This window comes from Lagopus muta, chromosome Z (genome assembly GCF_023343835.1).
Source record: "Lagopus muta isolate bLagMut1 chromosome Z, bLagMut1 primary, whole genome shotgun sequence".
NCBI lineage: Eukaryota > Metazoa > Chordata > Aves > Galliformes > Phasianidae > Lagopus > Lagopus muta.
Window position 1 is genome coordinate 14,015,790 of NC_064472.1, and position 24,680 is coordinate 14,040,469.

The window sequence follows — 24,680 nt, forward strand, 5'->3', positions numbered from 1 at the left end:
TAACCACCCCTTCCTGGTAAGCTTAGAAGTTGGGTGATAGAGAGGTGAACAGTGAGGTAGACAGAGAACTGAGGCTGACAGGCAGAGCACAGAGGGTTGTCACAGCAGCACAGAGCCTAGTTAGAGACCTGTAGCTGTGTTCCCCAGGCATTGGTTCTGGATCTAGTCTTCTTTAATATCTTCATCAGTGACCTGGATGAAGAGCTAGAGTGCACCTGAGCAAACCTGCTGATAACAGAAAGTTGGCAGGAGTGGCTGACACATCATAAGTCTGTGCAGACATTCAGCAAGACCTGGACAGGCTGAAGACTTGTGCAAAGAGGAACCTTGTAAAATTAAAAAAGGCTAAGCAAAAATGTCCCACATCTGGGAGGAATAACACCATGCATTAGCACAGATTAGTGGCTGGCCCACTGGAGAGGAGCTCTGTAGAGAAAAACCTGGTGGACAACAGATTGACCATGTGCGCACTTGTGGTCAAGAAGGCCAGAGGTATACTGGGGGGCATTAGGAAGAGTGCATAACCAGCAGGTCGAGGTGAGGTGGTTCTCTCCCTCTATCTGCTGAGGCCATATCAGGAGTGCACTGTGTCAATTTCAAAGACACAGAACTTCAAGAGAACTTTGGCAGAGGGCCACAAAAATGATTAAGGGCAGGGAGCATTTCCCAGCTGAGGAAAGGCTGAGAGACCTGGGACTGTTCAGTCTGCAGAAGAGAAAGCTGAGAGGGAATGAGTGCTTATATGAGGTCTGTTCATAAAGTAATGGCTCCCATTTTCTTATGTTGCCCTGTGATGTCAGAAGCAGACATTGGTGGTTTGGCAGTAGAGGTTGAACCTTCCCATCAATATTCCATTACATTCTGTTGCTGTGTGACAGATGGCAGCAGAGGGACAGCCTGACAAAATGGTGTCTAACGTGGAAGTGCGTATGAAGCCAAAGCAATGCATTCCATCCATGTGGAAAAAATTGCACTCATTGATGCTTGCTGAATGTGTATGAAGACCAAACAGCAGATGTGAGCACAGAAAGATGGTGAATGGTGCATTTCAGGCAAAGTGCATCACTTGAGCTGGTGCACATTTTTTTTTAAGAGTGTAGGCTGCAGGCTCTTGTCACATAGCTAGCTGTGGTGAGTATGCTGAAAAAACATGTTTTGTAGTCTGAGAATGTGCTTTATTAAGTAGTGTTATTGTGCTCTTTGTACCTTTTGTAGTTTCCATGGAAATAGATAGGAGGCATTACTTTGAGAACAACCTATGCCAGGCTCTTTTAATGGTACCAAGAGGCAGAACAGGAAGTAATGGGCACAAATAAAAAAGCTCCATATGAACACAAGGAACAACTTTACTGGGAGGGTGACAGAACACTGGAACAAGCTTTCCAAAAGGGTTGTGGAGTCTCCTCAGGAGATATTCAAAACCTGCCTGTGTGTTTTCCTGTGTAACCATCCTGTCCAACCCCTATGATTCAGTGAACATCTCAGTCAAAATTTGGAAAAACAAGTCAGGTAGTCCTGCCCAACAGATTACTCACATTTCAAGTAATTTGTTTGTGATCTCAGAATCTCCAGTAGGCAAAGCATTTCTTTTAACTTGCTATTTTATTGATGCAGCAAGTTTCAAGAGTAACCTGGTAGTTTCTCAGCTGTGCTACTTTATGTTCTGAAGAACGCACAGAAGGACGTTTACCAGAGAAAACAAATGCCTGAACACCAAGGTGAGGACTTAAAGGTAAAAGCCATCAGCAAAGCAGGATTTCAGTACTGGGAAGTGCACTTCAGACTCACCAGTACGAGTGGTACCCTGCCCAAAGGAACCTATAAAACACACACTGTGGATACACAAATGATTGCAAGTACAATTGTACAAACATTAGTGAATCATATTAAACTGCCTATAAAAACTTCTGTGTCAGTGTTTTGTTGTTTCAGATAACATTTGTCCTGATTTTTCCTACTAAACAGTCACTTGGGAAAGCTGCCATGAAAAATGGTTCAGTTCTTCTCAAAAGTGAGGTATGTTTTCTTCAGAGGGCATAGTATCACAAACATTGTGCTATTCATCACAGAGAAGAGGCAGTGATCCCAGTGGACCTTCCTAGCACAGAAGCAACCATACAGAGACCAGAACATTAACAGGTCGTTCTTCCCCATTATAAATTATTCTACTCTGCAACACTTTTTTTTTTTTTTTTTTTTTTTTTTAAACCAGAAATCTTATGCCTTGGCATTAAATTTCAGGTTTAGTAGCAAGTTGTCAAGAACACAGTCACACATACTTGCCTTTAAGCTGAAAATTGGCTGTGATTTATCAAAGTCAGCAAGGTATAAATAATGCATGTCTTGCACAGACAACATTTTTTTGTAATGTAAGAACTAATGGCCTGTCAACACAGCATTCCAAATACACAACCTCTACAATGGTATACAGAGTTTCTTCCCTCAATTTTTTTAATATGATAAATGAAGGGCTGCTAGGAGGCAAAATCACTCTAATTGAGTCCTAACAACTATGATATTGTATGTGACAGTATGCAGAGACATCATATATCTTTAAGATGAGTAAAGGCAGTTAAGGATGCAAATTTCTGCATAATCAGAACTTTGCTGATCAGCGCAAATGAAAAAAATAATTATATTTACTCAATACTTGCAGCCCAGTGTATAAATCAAAAATTAAATGATCTTGGTGCAGTCTCACTTTGAATACTGTGAACTCCACAATATAAAAATGATGCAAAGATATTTGAGTGAGCCCAGAGAAGGCAAAAGAGATCATAACACAACGAAAAGGCATGTCCTGTGAGAAGAAGGTGTGAATAACTGGGATGTCCAGTCTGGAGGAGGCCAAGAGGTGACCTCACTGCTCTTTGTAGATCTCTAAGGAGGAGAAGCAGAGAGAGGTACCACACTCCACTCCTGGGAATCAAAGGTAGGAAAGGAGGCTGCCAGTGTGATGGTGGTCAAACACTGGCATGGGCTTCCTGGAGAGGTGGTTGATGCCCCATGGCCTGTCTAGTGTTTAAGAAACATTTGGACAATGTCCTCAATAAAATGCTTAACTTTTTATTGGCCCTGAAGTAGTCACGCAGTCAGACTCAATGGTCTTTGTAGGTCCCTCACAGCTGATCTATTCTATGCAGACAAATGTGTGAAGAAATATAAGGGCATATGTTCGGTGCCTGTGGTAAGAAAGCAGACTTGAAATTAAAAGTCTGCCGTCGGGGGGGAAGCCAATCCAATCACATATGATTTCATGAGGCTTTTATGCCAGAGTTTCTTACAAGATAAAATAGTTCCTCCTTAAATCTGCTGCACTCTAAATATTTTAGGATTATGCTAAAGTTCTGAATCTTAGCCATAGTAGTATAGCAGAAACACATCTGCTGGAGTCTCTGTAAAAAGGAATTAGAAAAGCAGCATTACCAACATACAGTCAGTACAATCAGCTCAAGTTACCTAAATAAACCTTACCTTTCTGTTATTGTTTCTCTGAGACCACTTGCAACGCCTTTCACCACTGTACTAGCCTTTGGTGTCAGCACTACTTGAGATATAAAAAAGGAGCCCTTCTTTCTTCTTTCAGTGATTGATGCCTGGAGGAACTGAATTAGTTTTTCTGGATCTGTTGTATTTGCCCATGGAGCTGGCATCATCTGGCCTGGCCAAAGAAATGGTACCTCAAGAGCCACTGGGCTGTGATAAAAAACCAGCACTTGGTGTTCCTTTTCCCACAGGTACTGGAGGCTTACTTCATGGGCAAATATAGCAGGACACATTTTGTTTCCATATGTGTCCTTGAGCATCTGGACAAGCTTTTCATGATGGTATTTCTGCATTCCATAGAAATGATTGAAGTCCAAGAAAACCACTTCTTTTAGGTGGTCAGCAAGGAATGCATTGATCTCTTCCAGGCCTTCCTTGACTTTGGCACTGAATAAGCCATGAGCAAAGTAGAGTTCGTTGTCTGGGTCTCTGGGCTTGGTGGAAATCCTAAGATCAAAATACCGTATACCTGCACCCAGCTGGCTGGTGAAATTCATGGTCTGTGTAGCCAACCACTTCCTCATCAGCTTTTTAGCCACTGTCCCAAAGACAGACACAAAGTTCTGGACTGTTTCTGGCTGTTCAGGCCCAACTGGAGAGGCTTCATCAATGTAGAAGCTAAAAGAGTCATGGGAACCTAAAAACACAACAAAGAAGAACAATTAGTATTGGTTGCATGCAAGAGGAGGCATTAATGGTTCTTTCTCTCTGATCTCTATCAACATTTTTCCATCAGCTCTCCACAGGAACTTGAATGAAAAGAAGTAACTGCTTTACAGTTTGTCTAGGCATTCTCTCACTCTTTCAGCTCTTACTGACCCTTTCTGTACTACGTAAGTCAGAGGCTCTGAATGTCAAAAAAAAAAAACTGATAAAACTTCAACAAAATCAGACATATAACATACCCCCAGAGCCAATGCAAAGATGAGAATCTGGCCCTGTGCTCTGAACAGTGCATTGTCTGGTTTGCACAACAAGCCACACATCTTTGCATGAGTGTAAAAATGCCAAAGACGTGTAACCTTTCTGACCTTTTCTCTACTTCAAATCTCAAATTGTCAGAAAGGTTACTAAATGCTGTTTTCCTTCTTAAACATACCTCTAAATTATTTTTGCCATGATACATAAATAAAAGAGCCATGGATAGCATGTTCCTCCATTAAAACACAGAAACTCCACTGTGTGCTCTCGACAAGAACAGGACTACTACGAAACATGCCCATGTAAAGAAGCTACCATTTTCTACAAAACAACATGGTTGTATACAAATATCTAAGAAAAACTGCTTTGCAAAATTCTGGTTCTGTCAAGGTATGTCCTTAAAAACATGCACACATTTTGTCAACCATTTACATCCTTACATGAAAGCAGCTGAGATTCTAAAGACATCTGCAAACACATGATAATTCTCATAGCGTGAATTCTGTCCTGCTTTTAGGCAAGAATTGCTCACCCTAAGAGATGCTTATCATACTTGTCTACCGTGCACAGTTTGCACGGACTGCCTCACTGCAGGCAGAGCCACTGTCCACCTGGTCAAGTATGCTGGTCACATTCACCACAACAAGGAGTTCTGATCCTCAGGCTGTGCCATACCACCAGCACAACTCCTTCAGGTCAGCAAGACTGCAACTCTAAAATAGATCACAGCGTTAAGCCCCCTGAGATCCAACTTCAAGCATCAAAATGAGTTCAAAGCACAAGTCATGCCTTCTGTTATTTATGCTTTTGTAGGTGCTTTTCAAAATTATCTTCCAAGGCATACCAGCTGTAGCAAACAAGTTTCACATTAATTAAATCCTGCTACTCAGTCATTTCTGATGGTGATGCTATTTTAACTGAGCTGCAACAAACCCTTTATACTGAAGTGACAGCTGTAAAATTTTCTTTAACAATAAGTGGAGTCACACAAATCGTAACTAATTTCAATACCTTAAAGGAAGCCTACAAAGAGGAGGGGAATCAACTCTTTGAAAGGGTAGATAACTGCAGGACAAGGGGAAATGGTTTTAAGTTGAGGGAGGGGAGATTTAGGTTGGATGCCAGGGGGAAGTTCTTTACAGAGAGAGTGGTGAGGTGCTGGAACAGGCTGCTCACAGAGGCTGTGGATGCCCCATTCATCCCTGGAGGCGTTCAAGGCCAGATTGGATGGGGCCCTGGGCAGCCTGGTCTAGTATTGAATGTGGAGGTTGGTGGCCCTGCATGTGGCAGGGGGGTTGGAGATTCATGATCCTTCAGGTCCCTTCCAGCCCTGGCCATTCTCTGATTCTGTGAATTCATCTTAAACTCTGGCTTGAATTTTCTTTGTTTAATCTGAGAAAAGTCTCAAAATATTATACACCCCTCCTTTTCACGGTTGTCTCCTTGAACAGCATTTCACTTTCAATATTAGACAAATTCTCCATTTTGATGAAGATTGCTACTGAAGAGTGTTGAAGCAATACTGTATTCCTTGCAGAGTCCAATTAGATCATGGAGTATCTTGTTACATACTGATACCCCAGGGGACCAGATCTGCATACAGAATTTTAATAGTAAAACAAATGATTAGAGCAGTAACTTGTGTTTCAACAGCATCACAGGGAAAAATCACTGTGATACATTAAATGTGCTGCTCAATGTTACCTGCACTAATCTAGAAATCAAAGTAAATTCAGTCTTCTTAAAAACAAGGCATAGTTACTGGTATTCAAGATGGATCTTGCAAACCTTCATTTTGTCTACTGAAGTTCCTTTGATTTCAGTAGGATTTTATTTCTGAAGTATATATGTACAAACAAGATTAACTGAATGCAGCAGTGGGCCCAAAATCATAGTGACATTAATTAAACTATTTGCCTTTTATTGTCAGATCTATAGCCTTTGGGAGTTGCAGAAGAGGTAGCTAAGCTTGATCACCACAGCCAATACACAACACAGTGACAAACAATACTATAAAACACTTTAGTCATGAGAGGCCACATACTTCTCACTGTTGAAAACTACAGGAACAACTTGTTAGCAAGCAGCCTTTAGCCTTCATTCAGAACACAGACAGAAAGGAAGGAACATCATGGTTAGAAGCTGCTGACCAGTACAAGCAGAATAGTATAGAATTTTGTTTTTTTTAAATAAGATCTGAAGGTACATATTTGAATCTAAAAATTGAATTCCTGTGTAAAAGGTATGAAGAGGAGGGCACTAAAAAACTCCATGTTTTGTAGCCAGAACAGGAAGGACCCACTCAGTTCTATAAAGAGAAAATAAATTGACTTATTTTGGTTGACAGTGAAAGGATCTGATGTGAGCTGTTTCAAAGTTTGTAAACGTTCTTCCTGACTGAAAAAAAAATAAAAAAAGATGTTTTTGGCTGTCCACATGAATAAGTAATTTGAGCAGGTCATCTAATGTTTATCATCACACACTATCTATATTCCACATCATCAGCTTGCACCTCTAACTCTGTGAAATTCAAAATCCTGGCACTTAGCATACAAAATTAAGAATAAAATTTTTAAGTTATTTTACCACATCACTGTATTTCTGGTAAAGACAAGACCTTGTATGAACATGGAAGACAAGATCTTGTACATTTTCATTAGGAAATTTCCTTCCAGCCTTGCTTTGATGCACAGAGACATCCTCATACTTCATTGCCACTGACAAGTGGACTTGCTGGTCCTCGTTATCATTAGATCTCAGGTCCCATAAAGAAAGCAAGCAGGACTGCCCTGGTTTTGGTTGCAATAGAGTTACTTTTCCTCACATAAATGGTCTGATGCTGTATTTTAGATTTAGAGCAAGAATATAGTTTATCGCCCACCAATGTGTTAGCAGTAGCTGAGCAGTGCTTACACAGAGCCAAGGACATTTCAGCTTCTTACACTGTCCAGCCAGTGAGGGGCTGGAGGTGATCAAGGTGCTGGGAGAGAACAGAATCAGAACAAATGGCCCAAACTGCCCAGTACTGCATCCCATACTACACGGAATGATGCTAAACAGCAAAGCTGGAAGGGGGAAGGAGGGGCTTTCAGAGTGATGACATTTATCTTACCAAGAAACCGCGATGCATGCTGAGCCCTGCTGTCCTGGCAGTGGCTGAACACCTGCTTGCTGATGGGAAGCAGCCAATGAATTCCTCGCTATCCTCTGCTTGTGCACTTGGCTTCTGCTCTATCTGGTGAACTGTCCTTATCTCAGCCCAGGGGTTCTCTCACTTTTACCTTTCTGATTCTATCCTTCGCCCCACCTAGGGACAGTGAGCAAGCAGCCATGTGGTGCTGAGCTGCCCACCACAACAACAGTACATTCAGAATTACTAATGCAATCACACATGAAGTCTTCAGAAGGCAGCAGTGTTCACAAATTAGCTTTTTTTCTTTTTCCTTTTCTTTTTTTTTTTTTTTTTTAACAACATTAGGGAAGCAGACCTGCAAACTCCAGAAAATGCTCACACCTGATATATCAGGTGCTGATATAATGTAGCTGCACCTACGTTTCACAAGTGACAGTCCTTACTACAGAGACTTCATAACTTAAAATGAGAAGAAGCGAGGCAAAGGGAAATCATTCAACCCAAATCACAACAGGAAGAAGAGTGAACTGATACTCTCTTTTTCACCCTCTTCTCACCAATTTACTAATTGTCTAGCATTTTCTAGAAGTACTAGGTAGCATTTTCCCACTATTTCAGCAACACAATAGACAATGATTCAAGCAGTCAAGGATGAAGAGTCACAGATTGAGATCATAGGGTTGGTACACAAGGCATAAGTACAGTTTGGATAAGTCGCAGACTGCTGAGTTATGAAGAGAAAATGGATAAAGCTTTCTTTAACCATACAGAAGAAGCACCATGGACTATTTTCATGGGAAACTTTGACTACCCTGTTTTCATGGAAAATATCAACTATTTTGATATTTGCTGGAAGAGCAAAACATAAGGGCACAAAACACTCTGGAGAGGTTCAAAGACTTTTTATCTTCTCTGCAGGCATTCCTCCTGGTGGACTGCTGGGCTTGGGATAAATAAAGGAGAAAACAGCTAGGGACACGAAGGATGACAGCCATAAACTGACTACAAGGTGATGAAAAAAATTAAAATCCTGAGGAAAGCAAGAAAGGTAAACTGCAGAACAAAGACTTGCTATTTTGAAGTAGTAGTTTTTGCTCATTCAACTTCTTTAAGTGCCAATGGACTGAGGAGAAACGGTTGTACTTGAAATACAACTCCCAGAGCATATGAACAATCCAACCCAGTGTGTAAAAAATCAAGGAGATAATGCAGGGGGCAAGTTTGGCTGAACACATGAGTGAGTTCAAACACAAAATGCCATATCGAAAGTGTAAACAGGGACAGCTACCTGTGAGAAATAGAAGAGGGAGACAAGGAGAGTTATGAAGTGCAAAGGTTGGCTGGAGTTAAAATTTGGAAAGAATGCAAAAGGCAACATAGATCTCCTACACAAAGACCACAAGCAAGAGCAAGGAAGAAGGAAAATGCTGCTCCACTACTGAGTGGGGCAGAAGATCTCATAATGCAGGACAAGGAAATCGCTGAAGTAACTGAACAGTGGCTGGACCAGATGACTGCTTGAGCTCCTTTTCAACCTAAATTATTCCCCATCTCTTGTTCTCCCTGCTCCCTCAAGAGATAACAGCTTCACTTCTTGTCTCAACCTCTCAAGCAACTATAATAAGACACTGAAAATGCTTGCGTAATCTGTGACGCAAAAAACAAAACTGGCCAATTTCCACCACTGTGATACTAAATTTCTATGAACTTAGATGTAAGCTAAACACTATTCAGACATTTATTGGTAAAATGTGCAGCATCATCTGGAGTACAAGAATGGTCTGTTTTCTTTAGTGAATTCCCTTAATAGGACAATTGGGAATATACAACCCTCTATTGCTCAGCTATGGACATATTTACGGCTTTCCCAGAGGGCTAACTCCCCCCTCATTTAAAAAATAATTGGGCTCAGTGCTGAAGAGTCCCCCAGGGAGAATGTGATTCAGTTCAAAAATGCTTCTTCAGCCACACTAGAGATTTACAGATTTGGCAAAGCTACCACTTTTGGTGGCTAAGCTTCAATATACCATTCAAAAAGATGAAAGTGCTGTTGAATTTCACTCTGCCCTCCTCTTGCCTCACTGGGGGCTCTGGACAACCTCTTAAAAAGACCTTGGTAAGAGGGTAAGACAACCCTCTTAACAAGAGTACCTAGAAGAGAGGTATTGATTCAAACAGCACTGTTCATCTTGCTCTTGACCGTAGCAGATCAGCAAGTCACAGAAAAATGACAATTTTCACAGTTTGGGACATGTTTCACCCTTCTCCCATGGATTATGAGCTCCTTCTGTCTCTGTAGTGGGAGTTACCATTGTAAAGGAACCCTTTACAATTGATGAGTGTCATTAAAAGCTTTACCTGATGTTATTTTTCTATATTTAGGAGATGACATCCCATAGGTGATTACTCCTGAAGCTTCACAAGCGGTGCAGTCTAACGTTTTTGAAGACATCCTTGCCAGTGACAACTCTACAGTGACAGACACCTGATCAAATGTTTTTCAGAAGTTGCAGAGGGCAGCAATCCCTGATATCTGGTACCAAAGGCAGCCAAAGCAGATGATCCTGTTTCACTTGGTCTGTTCTCACCATCTCATCTGTGTTAAAAACAGTCATGCAAGGAAAAAAGGCCCTTTGAATCTTAGCCAAAGTGTGGTTTTAAGGAATAGCGAGTCTTTATACATGAACACTAGACTTGCTGCACCTTAATGTTGCGTTCCACATTCTTTTTAAGGTGGCTGAGCATTCACTACTTTCCCAGTTGAAATCACAGCACATTTCAGGATGTCAAAAGGTTCTGCCAAGTGTAATGCAATTCAAACTTCATAATCCAGCTACCTTTAGTATTAATTTGCTTGGATGACACCAGCTTAGTTTGGTAAGAAAGATTACCCACGCAAAACAGGAACAACTCAGGGAAAAAAAAGAGATTATAGATCATGCAATGAGCCAGCTTTCCCATAATCAACTGTGTGGCTTTCTTCCATTGTTCAACAGTTATGAGCCCCTGACAACAACTGAAGGTCGCAGGGCTTAAAGCGCTTAATGTAACCCAAAAATACAGACAACAGAATACATGGCCTACTCTTCTGTATGCAAGCCTAGTGGCTCCACTCTGATCACATTAAGTTATCATCCATCCTGACAATATTCAGATACCTGCGGCCCTCCAGACAAACTTCATAAATCCTGTCAAAACCCCAAGAAAAACAGTCGAATTTTTCAAGACCATGCTGCTGATCCCAGGAAACCAGGTAAAGATGCACAGACAGCCCTGTGCAAGTCAATTTGGATTTGAAGAAGAGCTGAGAAATCTAAAACTGCTCTTCTGCAGTGGGACCAGGGGGCTTTCCCCATGCAAACCCCAACACCTTTGTTTTGTTTTGTTCTGGTATCAAGAAGCCTGAAGTGATGGAACTGGTCACCTCTAGCTATCATCCACCCAAAGCTCACAGCCATAGCCAATTACATGGCCATGGTTAGCTGAAGGCAAATGTACCTAGCATTGTCATGTTCCTGCACCTCAGTGTCCACCAGTCCTCTGGCATTTCTGCAGCTCCCTCCCTGTCTGTAAGCAACTCCAGTACTGTCTGTAAATATGTCAAGACTTTCAGAAAAGGTTTCCTGCAGCACCAGCAGGCCTACATTCAGCTTTGGCTGTCTAAAGGTTCAGGAAAACTTCTCAAGAGAAAGCCAGAACAGTTTTCACCCTTCCCGAGAGCACTGATAAAGCCAAACACTAACGTATTCTTGTACCTCAGTCTCAGCATGGAAACTGGTATTAATTAATTAAGTCAGACTTTTCTTTTAAAAAAAACAGTGTCTTCAAATAACTACCAATACTTGGGTTTTATTCAAATGAATTGCCTGATCAGAAAATAAGAAAAAAATATTTTCAAAGTCTGCATTTTTCAAGTGGTGAGCCAGCACAGGCAAAAATCAACCTGAATCACCTAACTCAGATGGTGAAAACAGAAGAGCTGTTTTTACTTCTTGTATATAATGCCCCAAAGTTCCTATTGAAAAAAGACAAACTGAAGTGAAAACACTTTTTAAATAAACCAATTAAACTTGAAATGCCTATGAGCTAACATGAACATAAATAAATTCACTGTTTAAAATTAAATTTTTTTCCAGGTCATACGGCACTAACAACCCTATATGCAGGCAGTTATATCTTTCCAAGTCATCATTTTTAACTTGGGAAGAATTTTTATTATTTCAGTGTGTAACTACAGGGATGAATTAACCTTGATTTTCAGTGGAAGATTACAGATAAAGTACATGTCCAGAGTCCAGTTCTACACACACTCCACTGTTTGAATGCCTTTAATTATATGCCCAAATGTCTGCAGTAAAGAGCTCCATTCTCTTTTAGTTTCTTTCAGAATAATAGAGTTCTAAATTGTTTTAGAGTTTCATGCAACACCAGCTAAACAGAAGTGTTTGAGTATCAGGGAGCAAGAAGAGGTATGCAGTGACAAAGGAGAAAATATATTCGGGTTGTACTTGCAAATGTAAGCAAAAAAGGTGACAAGAGGGACAGAGAACAAAGCTGTTAGAGTAAAACTTGTTAGGTTACTATTAACTTTGCAATAATTTGGAACCTGTTGCAAATACAGCGCAGTAACAATTTCCCATCAGAAATCCATTCTACAATCTGCCCGCATCCTCCTAGTCTACTGCATCAGCACTAACAAACTCCTATCTTCCTCCTCTGTAACAAAGATCCCCTTCTTCTTTGAAAACTTCCCCTTCTTCTTTGAAGACTTATCAGGTGAGAAAAGTAAAGGAAGTCTAACCACCCAGCCTAACTACCTTCTGGAACTGGAAGCTTTTCCTTTACCCACCATCCTCCTTGCAGGAGATAAAAGCTTGCACTGTTCATCCTCCACCAGGGAAAGATAAACCACAAGAACACCACAAAACTGTAACTCTGACCTTACTCAAGCATCTGTGGACCATGCTGCTTCATCTGGACTATTACTGCAGGCAAGTTACATGTCAAGGAACAATCTGAGAAAACGGGCAGGTGCACAGAAATCAGCACACTGATATTTTAACGTGGTTTGTCAGCAAGTCTGAACAAATTTATTTTGTGTCTAAAAACTCTTCAGAAGTCATGGTACATTGATCTGACATCATTTCTAACACTACTTCAGCCATGGGCAGATTTCTTTCTACATTACTCAGCTCGAGCACCTTACTCCAAACTGTCTTAGTTTCAGTTGGGACTGAGTTGTTTTTCTTCATAGTGACTGGTATGATGCTATGTTTTGGTTTTAGTAGAAAAACAATGTTGATTACACACTGACGTCTCTAGCTGTTGCTGAGTGGTACAGTAAAAAACCAAGAACATTTCAGTTTCCTCAGCTTCTCCTACTGCTTTGCCAGCAAGAGAGCTGGGAGGAGAACAAGGAGCTGGGAGGGTAAATAATCAGAACAGCTGAACTGGCCAAAGGGATACCATCCCATAGGACATCATGTGGAATGAAAGACTGAAAAAGTGGGGAATTAATCATGCAAGCTGCCACTGGGCAATCAATTGTTGGGTTGTGAGCAATCACCTGTGCACCACTTGTTTTATATCTGTAACATACATATACATATATCACTTGTTTTATACATGTATACACGCACACACATATATATGTATATACATGTATCACGACGACAATATATATTATCCTACATATAGGATATATAACATATAAATATGTATATATGTGTGTATATATACGGATATACGTGTATATATATATGCATACATACATGTGTATTTGGGATGATGTATATGCAAACTGGGAGAACTCCTTGAGAGCAGTCCCACTGAGAAGAACTTTGGGGTCCTGGCTGATGAAAAACTTCAGATGAGCCAGCAGCATGAATTTTCAACATGGAAGGTTAATGGTATCCTGGGTTCCATCAGAAGAGGGGGGCCAGCAGGGTGAGAGTGGTGATTGTCTCTCCCTCTATTCTGCCCTTGTGAGACTTCACCTGGAGTACTGCATCCAGGCCTGGGTCCTCCAACATAGAAATTATGTGGAGCTGTTGGAAAGGGCCTGGAGGAGGGCCACAAAGATTATTTAAGGGATGGAACATCTCTCTTATGAAGATAGGCTGAAGGAACAGGGCTTGTTCAGTCTGGAAAAGAGAAGGCTGGAGGGAGACCTCATTGAGGCTTTCCAATATTTAAAGGCATTTTATAAATGTGAGGGAAATCAACTTTTTACATGGGTAGATCAAGGAGAAATGGTTTTAAACTAAAGGAAGGGCAATTCAGATTAGACTTCAGGGGGAATTTTTTTTACTGAGAAAGTGATGAGGTGCTCAAACAAATTGCCCAGAGAGGTTGTGGATGCCCCACATTGAAGGCCAGGTTGGATGGAGGCCTGGGCAATTCGCTCTAGTGCTTGATCTAGCAGCGGGCAACCCTACTGGTAACAAAGGGTTTGGAACTTGACCCTTGAGGTCCCTTCCAACCCAAGCCATTCTATGACTGTATGATACACACGCACACACATATATATATATATACACACATACATATACATACAAACACACATGTACACAGTTATATATACACACATACATGTTCAGATATAAAATTTTCATAACTATTATCCTTTTCACCTCTTCCTTTGCTCTATCTTAGTAAATAGTTATTATCTCAACCCACAAGTTCTCTTTTTCCTGATTCCCTTCCCATCCCATTGGGAATTGGAGGGGTAGTGAGTGAACTACTGTGTGATGCTTGACCACCTGCCAGGTTAAACCACAACAGCACCACAGCACAACAGATACCAACTACTCCAACACAGAGCAAGTATCTTTGATCCACTTAATATAGAATGGAGAGCTCAATCCTTCGGAGAATCACAGAATAGTTGAGGTTGGAAAGGCGCTTCTGGAGGTCATTTGTTCTAACTGCCCTTCTCGTGTATCTATGTATGAAAGGAAAGGCAGAAAAATGTTTTGACAGATCACTACAAATCATTGCATATTGCTCAAAAAGACTCGCACAAACCTAGTACTCAGCTAGGGAGAAAGACAAATCAGTAATCCCTCAGTCTGAAGTTGACATTCCATTCCAAGTGACCAATTTTCAGATCAAGAATTGTTTCTGTTCTCACTATACAAAAATCAAATCTTCATGCACAAGAAGTGATTTCAGCAACTATTACTCTTGTTCCACTAGCATCTTATCAATTGTGAAATACTCCTGAGATCATATTTTGTTTTGTGCTTTTGAACATGGCTACAAATGCCTTCAAAGACAGTCTTTGTTGACATTGCCTGTAATCTCCATAATCACAAAGAATTTGCTCTTCATCCTGTTAATTGTTTATCGACTGGCTCAGCCTGGTTCTGTGACTAGCAAGGCAGAGGGATTTCACAAATCTGCACCTCTGGAAAAGGGAAACGGGATCCCAAAAATAATTAAAAACAGCGGCAACAATCTGAGGAGAAACAAACTGATTTACTAAATGCAGTATCAGAATGCAAGATAACACTATAATACAACACAATTTGAATTGAAGCTAATAAATCAAATATAATGAGAGAGAGTGTCCAAAAGGTGGATAGGCCTCACCATAATGCTGAGGTGAAATGCGCAGTTCGGTTAAGCAGCTGGGAGGAGAGCATGACAAAGAAATGAAGGTCAGATAATCTTGCCAGGGGCTACATCTCCTCTCTGACCACAAAGCCCCCTGGGGTATGTAGTTCTTCTTTGGACAGGTACCCAGAACTTGAGCATTAACACTTTAACTCCCAGTGTACTACATGATGTTATGATGTGGAATACCAATAACCAAAAATCATAAAACCATGAGATATCCTCACTGGGAAGCATACTACATGTGTAGCATACATAAAAAATACCCACATTTTGTCTCCTACAGCTCCCTCTCACAAAATCAAGGATCAATTCCCTTTTCCTTAGAGCATGTCAGTTAATATATTTAAAATTCCCAATACACTGTTGAAAAGCAAAGATATAAAAAGAAGCAAGCTGTTTTTATTTCTAACTCTACAAGCACTATGAGCGTATGTCACAACTATGGATACCACAAGGCAACTTCTGCTAAGGAAACTGTTCTTAAAAAGAAAATTAGCATGTTGCCCTCCTGAGAGCAAGTTTCCATTCTCACTAGCTAACATCTTTACTGTCCTTTAATAATTTGTGTAGGAGGAGGTGTTTTAATGTTTTCTGAGACACTTCAGTGTAAACAGCCTCCCACCTCTTCCCAGTAAAACCACCTCCAGATACATTTTAGCATGGACTTCATGCATACAGCCCACAGACAAGACTGCATGACAGAGCAGCACTTGAACAGCAGGGGCTTTCTGAAAGCTCCAGATTTCTGTACTCTAAGTCCAACATTTAGTGAATGAATAGCCTCATCAAACATAAGTTCTAAACAAGATTGCATTTACTCAGACAATGCAACACTAACATCAGGAGAAGCCTAAAAAAGGCTACAAGATCAGGCCATAGCACAGAACAAAGAGCCTTGTTCCGAGGATTATTTAGCTCAGAGGAGACCTCATACTGTGTGGCAAGCTCTCAGCAGCAGCACTGCTCACAGCCTCTCTTCATCTTCATTGCCACAGAGGGTGTCTCCAGATTCACTGCAAGACAGTAGTTGGGCTATCCTGCAGACATCTGAATTCAAACAGCACAGGGAACATTCTTCGTGTTAAATACATAGACACAGAAATGATCACATTGAGGATTGAAAGAATCAGTTGGTGTTGCTTCCCCACTCTGACCACACGTACCAGAAAACATATAGTCTAGGATGACAAGAGGTTACACCTTCAACAGTAGAGCAGATATAGCTCCTTGGTTTCCATAGTCAAGCGCTATCATAGGTGGACAGGTATGGCCTTCCTTATGAACTTAACCACATGTATGAAGATTGAATAGTATATTTTATATCAAATCAATGAGCATCACATACATTACTTCATGGACAACTATAACCTGAAGACAGATTAACCTACCTACTTACTTGGAAATGAGAACCTCAGGGGCAGAATCCTAGCTACTGACTGTCATCACAGTTCCACAAAAGAGGATTCTTTAAAGTTTTTGCTTCTCTGAGAGCAGAGCAAACACATCTATTATGATATCTTCCATTTTTTTGTGCTGGAAGCTCACATGCTTGTTCAGATGCATCTGAGAATTCTATCACAGCTGACAGCTTAATGCTAGTCTTAGAATTATCATATTAACTATCTTCCTCTTAATCCAAGGAATAGTTTAAGAAGATGGACATTTCAAAATGCAAAAGGTATATCTGATTCTAAGCATAAAATTAACGTGCCAGGAATAGTCTAGGGTGTGTTTTATTCCAGCACCAGCACAGTCAGGCTGAGTGTTTCATCAGTATCCAAGCCGTATCTCTTGGGGGCGATCAGCAACCCTTGCATTGTCAGCCAGCAGCTCTGGAACTGGCAAGAAGCTACAATGACCCCAGGCAGCCCTGCTCAGCATGTAAAATGCCATCTCCTCACAGTGGCTGCCTTACGATCATAATTCTTGTTCATAACCCTAGTGCTACCATTGACAAGACAGCCTTCAAGGGCAGTATGCAGCTGAGGAGGCTTATAAAAAGAGAACAGGCTGTTGATCTGTTCATATCTCTTCCTCTCCAGGCACACAGGAACATAAAGCACTACTTATTATGTATAGCCACAAGTAATGCAATGTTCACACTCGAAAACAGCATCAAATCCAGGACACCTCTGCTTCTTGTGCTTTTTTGTATAAGATTTCTCTTCATGAAAAACAGCCTTCAATACTCTTGTTAACAGAAGAAATTTTCCTTGAAATGATTGCTTCTGACCACACAAACCTTTCTCTTGCCAGGTACTGCACCTTTTTTCAGCACAATGAAGCATTCTGAATTTTGCACTGCCATCATCTCCTGCCTCTCCCCTCTTCTTTGACCTGATTTTCCCTCTGACATATACGCCTATGTGGCCTGGCAGCCAAACAGACCCCAACAGCACCCTGGGGAGCATCAGGCCCAGTACTGCCCCGGGTAAGGGAAGGGATTGTCCCCTCTGCTCTGTGTTGCACGGCCTCACCTGGAGTGCCACGTTTAGGTTGTGCACCACAAACTGAGAAGGACATAAAACTATCAAGGAGAGTCTAAAGGAGGGCTGCAATAGACAGTAAAGAGTCCGGATGACAAGGCACGTGAGGAGCAGCAGAGAGCCCTCAGGGAGTGGAGGGCAGCACTGAGTTCTGCCCTCTGTGACAGCAACAGGGTCCAAGGGAACAGCATGGAGCTGTGCCAGGGGAGGGATGTGGGTTAGGGAGGTGGGCACAGCCCCGAGCTGCTGGAGTTGAAAGGGCATTTGGACAATGTCCTCAGACATAGAGTTTGGATTTTGCGCGCTCCTGTGTGGAGCCAGGGGTTTTGCTTAACTACCTTCTTGGATCCCTTCCAGTTTGGCACAATCTGCGGTTCTATGATAGATAGTACAGCCCTTTCCTAACTCATCACTGCACTGACAGACTGTATTAGCCTCACTACTACTTTCACTTTATTGTGCTTTTTTCCTCTCCTCTTTAGACAAATACTCGCTGCAAAATCTGAATATCAATACTGAACAACTCCAGTGATTCTTTAGCTGGAAAAACTCTTGCATAGAATGTGTGGTTTCTGCATCCCTATCCAATATTCTAAGGCCGAGAAAAGGAAAACTGGAATGCACTTGTTTAAACTGAAGTTGCATTTGCAGCAGTTGTGGATGAACAAAGCCTTAAAACAAGTTTTCCAGGAGTTCAAAGAAATCTGATGCAGTTAGAGATGCATCTCCATACGAGCTTTAAAGGCAAAAATTTTCATTTGTATGTACAAGCACTGAACTCTGCTGCAATGACACATATGAAGCAGAGAACAAGGATTCTCCTTGCACTTTAATGGCTGCACAGCCAGTTTATCAGCAGTCCAGAACAGGCTTTCCCAAGGATGCTATTAGTAGAGTTTTCTATTACCATGCAAGAAATCTAGACTTGATTCATTTTCATTTTCTCAGTCACTGAGCTTGAAAAGCTGGGACAAATCTGAGCAGTTATCTTATTCTTCTGAAGGAAAGCTGGGAAGGTGAGCGGGAGAAACGTTACTCCCTCTTCTGAGCCAGCTGGCAAAGGCTTTCACACATAAAGATCATTTTTAAAAGCTTTTCACATAAACTTAGCTGACCAACCACACCGCAACTAGGAGATAACTAAAAGAAGCATAATAATGCAAAGGAATGAGAGGAGGAGAGAAGCACATAAGTTGCAGTATTTTGACTACTCCCCTTGCTTTGCACTTTCTCTTACCGTTTATTTATTTGATTCAGCTGAGCATTGAATCCCCGCCCTGCAGTGGCTTGCAGGAAGTGTAGTGTACAGAAGCCCTCTCCCTGGCACCACTCTCAGGGGATCCAAGTCCTTCTGATGAAAACCCAGCCTGCAGATGGTGCGAGACATGCTGGATCTGGGACTTCTCAGAGTCAAGTTTCTTGGGAACCCAGTAAAGCCTTTGACACTGTCTCCCACAGTATTCCTCTGTAAAGGGTGGCAGCCCATGGTCTGGACAGGTACACTCTTTTCCGAGTAAGAAATGGCTGGATGGCAAGGCTCAGAGTGATGGTGAGTGAAATTAAATCCAGCCAGTGAGCGGCCACAAGTGGTATCTCTAGAGGTCAGTACTGGCGCCTGTCCTGTTTGTTAATTTTATTGATTACCTCAGTGAGGATATTTAGTGTATCCTCAGTAAGTCTACAGATGACATCAACTTGGCAGAAATTATCAATTTGTCTGAGAATAGAATGACCCTACAGATGGATCTGGACAGGTTGGATAGTTGGCCTGAGGCCAATGGAATGAAGTTCAGCAAGTCCAAGAGCCAGGTCCTGCACTTTGGCCACAAAACCACACAGTCCTATAGGCTTGCAGCAGAGTGGCTGGAAGATTACATAGAAGAAATGGACTTGGGGGTGTTGGTCAATGCATGGCTGATCACAGGCCAGCAGTGTGCCCAGGTGGCCAAGAAGGCCAATGGCATCCTGGCTTGTACCAGAAATAGTGTTGGCAGCAGAAGCGGGGAAGTGATCATCTCTCTACTCAGCAATGGTTAGGCTGCACCTTGAATACTGTGTTCAGTTTTGGGCCCCTCACTACAAGAAAGACACTGAAGCCCTGGAACGTGTTCAGAAAATGGAAATGAAGATGCTGAGGAATCTGGAGCACAGATCTTATGAAGAGCGGCTGAAGCAAGAGATTATTTACTCTGGAGAAGAGGGAGCTCAGGGGAGACCTTGTCACTCTCTACAACTACCTGAAGGGATATTGTAGAGAGGTGGGGCTCAGACTCTTCTCCCACATATCCCACATAATTCGCAACAGGATTGCAGGGAATGGCCCCAAGCTACACTAAGAGAAATTCAAGTTGGACATTAGGAAAAGTTTACCGTATGAAAGAGAGGTCTGGTGCTGGAATGGGCTGCCCAGGCAGGTAGTTGAGTAACTGTCCCTGGAGGCGTTCAAGAAAGATTTAGATATTGCAGTAAGGTACCTGGTTTCATGGGAAATATTTGCAATAGATAAACGGTGGGACTGGATGATCTTCAAGGTCTTTACCAATCTTGGTGATTCTATAGTGCTATGGTCTTCGCGCTGGACATTCTTCTATTCTCTGGCACATTTGACAAACCTTTGCAAACAAAACTTTCTTAGTCATGGTGCTTTACACAAGACATAACTCCTGAGAATGAATGCTGTAAGATAAGTCTCTCACACAGGGTCTCCTCAATTACTATGAAGACACTGTAATGTTTATCATCACGTTTAGTAGAGTAAAATAATGAAATATTACCCTTAACCCTGAAATGCTTATGAAAAACACGACATCTTTTCTAAAGTTTTTTTTTTTTTTTCCTGTAAAACTTCAGAAAGACAGTTTTCACCACTTAGAGCCTATGCTTTATGAAGGCACTAGTTAAATGTGCACAAGAAACAGTGGTATCCTGTCACTACTTTGCTTTCCTGTAACTAAACAGGGTGCAAGAGAACAGGTAACTGGATGCATGCAGGCTTGTTTTGTCATCTGCAAACATCAACTCTCCCCCAAGTTACCACTCCATGGTGTCACTTGCCTCTCAAGCCCCATACCAGAGGTCTGCAAATATAGGATAGCTTTGTTTTAGTATCTAAAACCCAAGATTTCTCCCTGTGAAAGCACTACAGAGGAAGAAAATCATTCCAGGAGGATCCCTTGACTCCACAAAATCATTATCGGATTTTCAGATCCAACTGCAGGATAAGGGAAGTAATCTGAAGGACTTTGCATGTTAAAGTTCAAGATGGTTGTGGCTTTCATAAGAAATTTATCTAAGATACCACAATCTGTCAGATGCTGATCATTCTTATCTTGCATAATCTCCTAGCAGCCAATATTACCCTCCCATTTCACCATCTTGCACCACACTTTACTGTTCAAATTTCCATGGAAGATCTCCACAATCACAAACAGTCCCTATAAATTGTCCTTTATAGGAATGTGTACAGAAGGAAAAAGGGTCTGGTGTGTATATATATATATATATATATATATATATATATATATATATATATATATATATATATATCTGTGTGTGTGTATAGATATATATATATGTATACATATATATACATGTGTATATATGTATACACACACGTACACACACACACACACGTACACACACGCACACACGTACACACACGCACACGCACACACGCACACACGCACACACGCACACACGCACACACGCACACACGCACACACGCACACACGCACACACGCACACACGCACACACGCACACACACACACACGCACACACACACACACGCACACACACACACACGCACACACACACACACGTACACACACACACACGTACACACACACACACGTACACACACACACACGTACACACACACACACACGTACACACACACACACACGTACACACACGCACACACGCACACACGCACACACGCACACACGCACACACGCACACACGCACACACGCACACACGCACACACGCACACACGCACATACACACACACGCACATACACACACACACATACATACACACACACACATACATATATATACACACCAGACCCTTTATATATTTACCCTATATATATATATATATATATAGGTGTGTGTATATACATACACCTGTATATACACCTGTGTATGTATATACACACACCTATATATATATATATCCATATACATATGTTTGTACACTGTGTGAAGAAATTCAATCATGACACCTGCAGAAAATCAGATGAATTCAAAAGAACAGCCAGTTGCAATTAGACAACACTTAGACATGAAGACAATGGACAAAGAGGCCTTAGAAAAGGGAACAGAGGAAAGATACACACAATTGGAAAAGCAGAATTCAAATTTTAAATAAATTTATGTGGTCAGTAGCAAATGGAAGAATAAACAAATGTGATCTACTTTTTAATCCCTAGAACATGAGATATGTACAGAGAGGTGACATTTCTGCAGTCAAATAGGGAGATTTAAAAACAAACCGTATCCAAGCTGAATACAGTACTAGCTACAGACCAGTACTTGAGACCTGGGAGCACTGTCAGACCATGCACGCAGTGATAAGAAGGTATTCTCTTGTAGGAGCTGCACTGCAGCAGAGGTTTGGTATAAGATAGAGGTATAGAATAATTTGCCATCTCTTCTTTCCCCACAGGTTCACAGTCTGGCATTTGAACCAAGTTAAAAACCATAAAATAAGGTTTCAGAAAATCTTCTTGCTTTTAACTGTAACTCTGAACAAATCTCCCTGTCCGTGCCATTAACTACTTTTTTTTTTTTTTTTTATTTCTCGGGACTAAGAACATAAAAGAACAAAAGAGAAAACATAACCAAACACCGGAGATCTAAAGACAGGTCTCAATCTCAACAAATATCCCTGAAACAGAACTCTATTTGTTGCTATTTCAGATGGTAGATCAACTAATAAGTTTGAAAAATCACACTGTATTACAGGCAAGTATTACCAAAGCTACTGCTGGAGCAGTCTTGGCTAGGACTCTGAAATGAGTTTACCAGCCACATTACTAGTGCATATCCTCTATGTAATGTATGGTCTAGGAACATAAAGAGACTAATAATTTCCTTTTGCAAACAGAATGGCAGCAAGGAAAGACTTGTGGAATACAGAGTAACCAAACTGTTAATGCCTGTCTTTTATTCATCTCTTTACCATCACTGAACAGACAATTTAAAAGCCCCACATAATCAATCAACCTGGAGTCCTGCCAAACATGCTATGCCCAGCAATTCAATTTCAGCTCCTCTTGCCTTATTTATTGCAAACGGTTTCCCTACTTGATTCAATACAGCAATCAACTAAGCTGCTGTACAGTACAGAGGACTGTAAGAAATGAAGGAAGCATAAAATAACCTTTCCATTTCCTAAATTTCCAGTCCATTCCAGATTCCCACTTGGTATTTATCAGTGTAGCCCTAATGAGCCATTATGCCAATTTAAACTGCTGCAGATCTGGCTGCTAGCATTTACCATTTAAAAAAAAAAAAAAAAAAAAAAAAAAAAAAAAAGAAAAAGCACAGGTACAAATATTGATTAACTAAATGGTCAGATTATCTGCACTTTGTCCAGGCTCTGAATACATCTAACTTACACTGGATATGTTCGATATGTTCAAGTATTTAAAAACAATAATTAGCTTAGCTGTTTCATACTAACACTACATAAATAAAACATTTCATATTAATTTCCTAACATGAAATTGGAGACTATCCTCAGCTTCATCTCAGCTCTTTTCATCCCCTTGGTTCAGAAGTTAAATTTTGAGGCAAAAAATTTACAAATTACTAAGCACATTCAAAGGACCTTTGAAAGTATCAGAGCATCAAGTGATGATCAAGTCTTGAAAAAATCGTGTTTGCTTGGAACATGGTACTGACAGCAGCACACTCTGGTGACTGCATTTTGGCTTTAACATGACACTTCCTCAGCTTAGAAGTCAAAATATTGTTATCCACAATAATCCTAAAGTAAAGCTGACAATGTTTGTAAAACTGACACTTACAATATAGTGATGATTCCAATACAACTTCTTTCATGCTTCCTTTGAATTCCCAAATAACTTCGATCACAAGAATCACAGTGCATACTGTGATACATCCCCTTCCACTGTCCAGCTTCATGCCATCCTGAATATTTATTTCTGGACATTTTCAAGGATTTGCTCCAGATGGTCCATTTCTGATCCATCTGTTGAGAGGACATGAAGAGATCCTTTGCTCTTGCTTTAAACTATTAAGTTATTACTTAATAAATTGGTGATGGCAGACAGCATTTCAATTCTGCAATCCCACTCTGCAACTAAACATAATAGCAGCTGTTCCATACTTCTTCTATGATTGTCATTTTCCAATGAGACTATCAAAGCAGAGTCTACATCAGACAGTGGTTTTTGTTTGTTTTTAAATCTCTGCCCCCTTTTTTTTTTTTTCCAGTTATAGAAATAAGTATTAATGCAGGACTTTAATTAATTTTGAGTAACGGGTCTTCTGAAAAATTAAATCCTTGTTACTGCTTTCAGGAGTAGCTGTGCTGAAAAACAAAACAAAACAATAATCCAGCAAGCCATTTGCAATAACTTAAAAGTGGATCAAGATTGGCAGAGACCTAGACTTGCAACACATAACTGTTTAAAAAGCTTTTTAAGATTCCTAATTGTTCTGTCAGATGCAAAGCTGCCTTCCAGTCAGAACATTGCTGAAGCTGGGGAACGCCTGGGGACAGAGTTTTTGGGACCACCTCTCCTTGCAAACGCACAGCTGTGACACAATGGTCTGTGTTCAGATTTATCTGGGAAACACATTCAGCACTTTGGTGAAAATTTCTTCACCATTTGGTTTTATTTTCTGTAAAACAAGAGATATTAACACTCTGTCTTCCATTAAGTCTCCTAATAACAAGTGCTGCATAGGAACAAGGTGTTGGTGTATTTTCAGTTGAGGCAG

At 41.0% G+C, this 24,680-nt stretch overlaps 2 protein-coding genes across 3 annotated transcripts in view; one reads left to right on the forward strand and one right to left on the reverse strand.

The window, feature by feature from the left end:
* Positions 1 to 24,680, forward strand: part of GHR (growth hormone receptor) — a 996,322-nt gene that overhangs the window by 480,810 nt on the left and 490,832 nt on the right. The gene's annotated exons all lie outside the window — the stretch shown is intronic.
* Positions 1 to 24,680, reverse strand: part of PLCXD3 (phosphatidylinositol specific phospholipase C X domain containing 3) — a 100,590-nt gene that overhangs the window by 36,959 nt on the left and 38,951 nt on the right. The window contains exon 2 of the mRNA XM_048930918.1: positions 3,475 to 4,183. Coding sequence (XP_048786875.1) covers positions 3,475 to 4,183 — 709 coding nt within the window. The remainder of the gene's footprint in view (positions 1 to 3,474; positions 4,184 to 24,680) is intronic.